Source organism: Henckelia pumila, chromosome 2 (genome assembly GCF_033568475.1).
Source record: "Henckelia pumila isolate YLH828 chromosome 2, ASM3356847v2, whole genome shotgun sequence".
Classification (NCBI taxonomy): domain Eukaryota; kingdom Viridiplantae; phylum Streptophyta; class Magnoliopsida; order Lamiales; family Gesneriaceae; genus Henckelia; species Henckelia pumila.
This window is the reverse complement of record NC_133121.1, coordinates 82,321,574-82,328,026: the sequence shown is the minus strand read 5'-3', so window position 1 is coordinate 82,328,026 and position 6,453 is coordinate 82,321,574. Positions and strand designations below refer to the sequence as shown.

At 38.5% G+C, this 6,453-nt stretch overlaps 2 protein-coding genes and 1 non-coding gene across 3 annotated transcripts; 1 reads left to right on the top strand and 2 right to left on the bottom strand.

Annotated features, from left to right (window-relative positions):
• Positions 1 to 369: 369 nt before the first annotated feature.
• On the bottom strand, positions 370 to 2,371 carry LOC140877804 (uncharacterized). Its single transcript, XM_073281384.1, has 3 exons — positions 1,760 to 2,371; positions 1,354 to 1,675; positions 370 to 683 (listed from the first exon to the last, which is right to left on the bottom strand). The coding sequence occupies exons 1-3, from the start codon at positions 2,369 to 2,371 to the stop codon at positions 370 to 372; spliced, it is 1,248 nt and encodes a 415-aa protein (XP_073137485.1).
• A 1,588-nt stretch (positions 2,372 to 3,959) lies between these two features.
• LOC140877803 (uncharacterized) lies at positions 3,960 to 4,931 on the bottom strand. Its single transcript, XM_073281383.1, has one exon. The coding sequence runs from the start codon at positions 4,929 to 4,931 to the stop codon at positions 3,960 to 3,962; it is 972 nt and encodes a 323-aa protein (XP_073137484.1).
• A 58-nt stretch (positions 4,932 to 4,989) lies between these two features.
• On the top strand, positions 4,990 to 5,096 carry LOC140885876 (small nucleolar RNA R71). The gene has a single exon (XR_012151289.1). It is a non-coding gene; the product is annotated as a small nucleolar RNA R71 (small nucleolar RNA).
• The last annotated feature ends 1,357 nt before the right edge of the window (positions 5,097 to 6,453 follow it).

The following is a 6,453-nucleotide window of genomic DNA, read 5'->3' as shown; positions in this document are numbered from 1 at the left end:
CAGACCGAGCGCTGGCATATTGTGGTCAGGGAGTGAGTTGAAGAATTTTGAGCGCTCGGTCGGTGAAATTGTGCAGACCGAGCGCGTGCTGAATAAAGACGGGCAGTGAGTTGAAGAAATTTCCAGCGCTCGGTCGGTGAAATTTAGCAGACCGAGCGCAACCCCTTTTGAATTTTTTTTTAAAAGTAAACGAAATTTGAACTTGATAAAACTTAAAAGAACGGAAAATTTAAAAGTTCAAAGCAAAATAAAATAAAATAAAAGAAAGGTAAGCGAGTAGTTCTCAATTTAGAGTCTAGAGCTCGACTGTTATCCTCCCCAAACTAGTCTTGGTCAGTCAGTGAGGTGATGACTGGAGTTGAGTCGACATCACCCCATACATAGTGTTTCAGCCTCTGAGCATTGACCGTAAAACGACTCATTTCTTGCATCCTTTATATCAATGGACCCCGATGGATACACTTTAGTGATTTTGTAAGGGCCGGACCACCGAGACTTCAAGTTTCCAAGAAAGAGCCTCAACTTGGAGTTAAAAAAAAGAACTGCTTCTCCTTCCTTAATTTCTCTATGACGAATGCGTCTGTCATGTATTTTCTTGGTCCTTTCTTTGTACGACATCGCCATATCGTATGCTTGATCTTGAAACTCCTCCAATTGGTTTAGCTCTAGCAATCTCCTTTCACCTGCAGCGGCAAATTCAAAATTTAATGCTTTGATAGCCCAATATTCTCTATGATATAACTCAATTGGCAAATGACATGCCTTTCCAAACAACAGTCTATAAGGGGAGGTGCCTATTTGCGTTTTGAAAGAAGTCCTATAGGCCCATAATGCATCGTCAAGTCTAAGTGCCCAATCCTTTCTATTTGTACTCACACTTTTTTTTCCAAAATTTGCTTAATTTATTGATTGGACACTTCCACTTGGACACTTGTTTGGGGATGATAAGGAGTAGAAACTTTGTGCTTGACATCATATTTCTTCAAAAGTTTTTCAAAGAGCTTATTACAAAAGTGGGTTCCACCATCACTAATAATTGCACGGGGTGTACCAAACCGGTTAAAATATTTTTCTTCAAAAATTTTAGGACCATCTGTGCATCATTAGTTGCCAAAGCTTCAGCCTCTACCCATTTAGAAACATAATCGACGGCGAACAAAATGTATTTTTTTGTAAAAGAGTTTGAAAATGGTCCCATAAAGTCGATTCCCCACACATCAAATATCTCACACTCAATAATATTATTCAAAGGCATTTCATGACGGTTTGAGATATTATCTGTCCGCTGACATCTATCACACTCAATGACATAAGCACGTGCATCTTAAAAAAGATTGGGCCAATAAAACCAACATTCAAGTACCTTAGCTGCCGTCTTGATGTGCCCAGCATGGCCACCTACCTCATGGTCATGACAATGACTGATGATGCTTTTCAATTCTCCTTCCGCCACACATCTCCGAATCATAGAGTCAGCACCGATTTTAAACAAGAAAGGTTCTTCCCAAAAATAATGCTTTACATCTGACAGAAACTTTTTCTTTTGATGAAAAGACAAGTTATGTGGGAGTGTGACCGTGACCAAGTAATTTGCAAAATTAGCATACCACGAGGAGTGTTCTATGGCAAACAACTTTTCATCAGGGAACCAATCATCTATGCCCTTAGTATCATTCTGTGCACAATTAGGAATGCATTCTAGTCTAGATAGGTGATCAGCGACAACATTTTATACTCCTTTTTTATCTTTTATCTCTACGTCAAATTCTTGTAAGAGTAGAATCCACCTAATCAACCTAGGTTTTGCATCTTTCTTAGCCAAAAGGTGTTTAATTGCAGAATGATCAGTGTAAATAGTGATTTTCGAAATTACAAGGTATGAATGAAACTTGTCCAGTGCAAAAACTACAGCTAGCAACTCCTTTTCAGTGGTAGCATAATTCAATTGAGCCTCATTCAAGGTTTTGCTAGCATAGTAAATAGTACGGAAGACCTTGTCTATCCTCTGGCCAAGTACAACTCCGACAGCCAAGTCGCTGGCGTTACACATTACCTCAAATGGAAGATCCCAATCTGGTGAAGTCAGCACTGGTGCAGTCACCAATATTTCTCTCAGAAATTCAAACGCCTGTAAACAAGTGAAATCGAAATTAAAAGGTGTATCTTTCATCAATAACGAAGACAAAGGTTTTGCAATTTTTGAAAAGTCTTTAATGAACCGCCGATAAAAACCGGTGTGGCCTAGAAAACTTCTGAATTCTTTGATCGTCGTCGGTGGAGGTAGATTCTGAATGACTTGCACCTTGGCCCTTTCCACCTCGATTCCCTGCTCAGATATCCGGTGACCTAATACAATACCTTCGGTCACCATGAAGTGACACTTCTCCAAGTTGAGTACCAAGTTCGTTTCTCACATCTCATCAAAACATTATTCAGATTATTCAAACATGAATTAAAAGACTGACCAAAAATGGAAAAATCATCCATGAATATTTCTAGAAAATTTTCAACCATATCATGAAATATAGCAGTCATGCATCTCTAAAAAGTCGCAGGAGCATTACATAGACCAAAAGGCATGCGTCTATAAGCAAACGTACCATATGGGCAAGTAAAAGTTGTTTTATCCTGATCTTCAGGTGCAATCGCAATTTGATTGTACCCTGAATATCCATCTAAAAAGCAATAAAATTCATACCCGGCAAGCCTTTCTAGCATTTGGTCAATGAAGGGGAGGGGAAAATGGTCTTTACGGGTTGCGTCATTCAATTTTCTATAGTCTATACACACACGCCAACCTATAACTGTCCTAGTGGGTATCAACTCATTCTGTTCATTCTTAATGACAGTTATCCCCTCTTTTTTTGGTACACATTGAACCAGACTCACCCATGAACTATCAAAAATGAGATAAATGATACCTGCATCCAGAAGTTTTATCATATCAGCCTTTACTACTTCTTGCATCTTGGGATTCAATCTCCTCTGTGGTTGGACCATGGGGTTGATGTTCTCTTCCATTAATATCTTGTGCATGCAGATAGATGGATTAATGCCTTTGATATCTGCGACCTTCCAAGCAAACACACTCTTATGACTTTTGAGAACATCAAGCAGCCTGTTCTTCACCTCACCTGTCAAAGAAGAAGAAATTATGACAGGTAAATTTCCATTCTCACCTAAAAATACATATTTGAGATGAGTAGTTAATGGTTTCAATTCCACAGTTGGTGGTTCTTCAAAGCTTGGTTTCTGGAGGACTAAATCCTTTCGGCCACCAAGATCTTCGAGTCTGAGATTTCTACCTTTTCGCCATGACTGGTTATCATTCAAGTAAGCCGTCATCTCTTCTATCTCTACATTGATTAAGTCATCACGAGGAGTAGATAAGAGTGCAGCTTCTAATGGTTCCTGAAATGTATCCTGCACATAATCATATAAAAGTGAGTCCACAACATCAATCTGAAAACACTCTTCATTATTTTGTGAAAATTCAAGTGCATTAAACACATCAAAGGATATTTTCTCCTCTCCCACTCTCAGATGTAGCTCTCCCTTTTGGACATTGATTAGTGCTTTCCCTGTCGCCAGGAAAGGTCTTCCCAGAATAAGTGGCATGCCCAAATCTTCCTCCATATCAAGCACCACAAAATCCACCGGGAAGATGAATTTGTCGAATTTCACTAGCACATCCTCTGTTATCCCTCTTGGATATTTTATAGACCTGTCCGCCATTGCAATGACATCCTGATGGATTTCGGCTCTCCCAAGCTCAGTTTTCTGAAGACAGAATATGACATTAAGTTTATACTCGCACCCAAATCACGCAAAGCCATATGAAATTGTACATCATTAATAACACAAAGGATAGAGAAACTCCCTGGATCTTTTTGCTTTGGTGGAATCTTGTTCTGAACTAGAGCAGAAAAATTTTCTGTTAGACTGATCATTGCATGCTCTTACAACTTTCTCTTGTTGGAGAGAATTTCCTTCAATAATTTTGCGTAACTGGGCATTTGCATCAATGCATCAACAAAGGGGATGTTTATATTCAATTTCTTGAATACTTCTAGGAATTTCGAAAATTGAGAATCTAGTTTGGCCTTCTTGAGAGCTGCAGGAAAAGGTGGTGGAATAACAATATTTGACTGTGATGTGGGTGGTTGTGTAAAATCAAAAGACTTACCTGCAGTTTTCCTTGGTGTAGCTGGTTCTGATTCTTTCTTGCCTCGTTTGTCACCCTCAATTTTCTTCCCACTTCTCAATTCAACTGCTTTGACCTGCCCTTTTGGATTCTTTTCTGTGTCACTTGGAAAAGTGCCCAGCTCTCTGCTGGACATCGCTTTAGCTAACTGCCCTATTTGATTTTCCAAGTTCTTAATCGATGCATCCTGATTCTGCATTCGGGTCTCAGTGGATGATATGAACTTCTGCATCATCTTTTCCATGATTGACTTCTCTTTTTGAGGTTGTCTTCCGTAGTTTTGATTCCCATATGACCTATTATTCTGTCCTCCCCACGAAAAGTTTGGATGCTGTTTCCACCCTTGATTATATGTGTTCGAGAATGGATCATTCCTAGGGCGGTTCTGATTTCCCACATGGTTCACCATTCCTCCTTCTGGCTGATATGAAGGAATTCCTGTCTGACAATCTTTTGTGAAGTGTTCAGCACCACATTTCTCACACCACACTTCTTGAATACGTATCGCAGACTGCCCTAGATTTAGCTCTTCAATCATCTTATTCATGACTTCAAGCTGAGCTACTACTGAGGTTAATTCATCAACTTGATGCATTCCAGTGGGTCTCCTGGCTGCATTCCTCTCTGATTGAGGATGATAGCTACTGGATGCCATCTCATCAATTAACTCATATCCATCCTCTGGTGATTTTTGTAACAAATTTCCCCATGTAGATGTATCTAACATGGTGCGATTTGAGTGAGGAAGACCATACTAAAAAGTTTGTACCACAAGACCGTCTGGTAGTTGGTGATGTGGGCATATCCTCAGTAGATCTTTGTAACACTCCCATGCTTCATATAGCGTTTCCTGTTATCCTTGAGCAAAGGTTGTGATGTCAGCTCTTAGCTTCATCGATTTAGATGGTGGAAAGTATTTGGTGAGGAACGCTTTGGCGAGATCATCCCAAGTGGTGATGGAACCTGCAGGTAAATTCGTTAGCCATGCTTTAGCTTTATCTCGTAACGAAAAGGGAATAAACGCAAACGAATAGCGTCATCAGAAACTCCCTGCATTTTGAAAGTGCCACAGATTTCTAGAAAATTTGTTAGGTGAGCAACGACGCCAAAATTTGGTAGCGCTAAGTTGCGTCATGCCCAAATAACCCAATACAATCAGAAAACCAAGAATATATAGTAGTGTGAGTAGGGATCTTTTCCACGAGAAAAGGATAATTTAATGTGTTCTAAATAAAAAAAAGGACATTTTTGAGTTTTGGGATTAACTACTAAAAATTAAGCAATTAAAGAGAAATATTATCACTATCATGCAAGATTAAAAATTAAACTGGAGAAATCAATAAAAGACAAGCCTTGGTATCGATTGACTACACCCTTGATATTCATTCATTCAATCATCGATTCCCTAAAGATAATTAATCTTATCAAATATTCATCATTGAAAATCAAATTCCTGTTTCACCTTAATCTTAGTTAATTAGAGACCAGCGTTCTAGATTAACCCTTACCAATAAATTAACCCGAATTCCAGCGATCAAGATTTAAATTTAAGGTAGCATTCAAACAAGTAAAATTGATGAATCTAGGCAATACTAATACCAGCGATTGTATTTAGCCTAGTCAAGAGTTGTTCTTACGATTTAATAAATTCAACAGCAAAAAATATCAAACGTAGTTGCTTCGCAAATTAGTTGATTCAAACAATTATGAATTTGAATTCTAATTTAGCATTAGATTGTATATCAAAATCCTAAGATGGCCAATCTTAAAATCTCGTACACAAGCATTAAATAAAACAAAACAACTTTTGATACTCAATAGGAATTAAACACTGAAAATCGAATCTCATGAATAAATTATATCAAGGTTTCGTCTCCCTCTACCAAGTTCTAAGACTTAGCCACAACGATTCATGAAAAGCTAGAGAAAAATTAATAGAAAAGAAGAAATCTTGAGAGATAATTATAAAACAAAACCTAGCCGCCAAAGAGAGAGTGCAAGTCTGATAATTAATCTCTCAAAAATCGAAATTAAAAGCCTAATAAAATTCTAGATTCCAAAATAAAAAAGTTTCCAAATTTACAAATTCTTCTCGAACAGACTTTCGTGCTCGATCGCATGAGTATGCAGGATCGAGCGCATGAAAAATTGCGAACACACTGTTTTGAAAATTCCTCGGCCGCGCTCGATCATATGAATTGCCCGGATCGAGCGCGCCTTTCTACTCGAGCCCATTGCCTTGAATCTTC

What these genes read in the sequence shown, in the direction of transcription:
- LOC140877804 (XM_073281384.1), bottom strand. Translation starts at nt 2,371, where the DNA reads ATGGTGACCGAAGGTATTGTATTAGGTCACCGGATATCTGAGCAGGGA. An exon ending in TACTCTTACAAGAATTTGAC is followed by an intron (nt 1,676 to 1,759) that starts GTAGAGATAAAA and finishes AATTGTGCACAG; the next exon opens with AATGATACTAAGGGCATAGA. An exon ending in GGCAGCTAAGGTACTTGAAT is followed by an intron (nt 684 to 1,353) that starts GTTGGTTTTATT and finishes TTGCCGCTGCAG; the next exon opens with GTGAAAGGAGATTGCTAGAG.
- LOC140877803 (XM_073281383.1), bottom strand. Translation starts at nt 4,931, where the DNA reads ATGTTAGATACATCTACATGGGGAAATTTGTTACAAAAATCACCAGAG.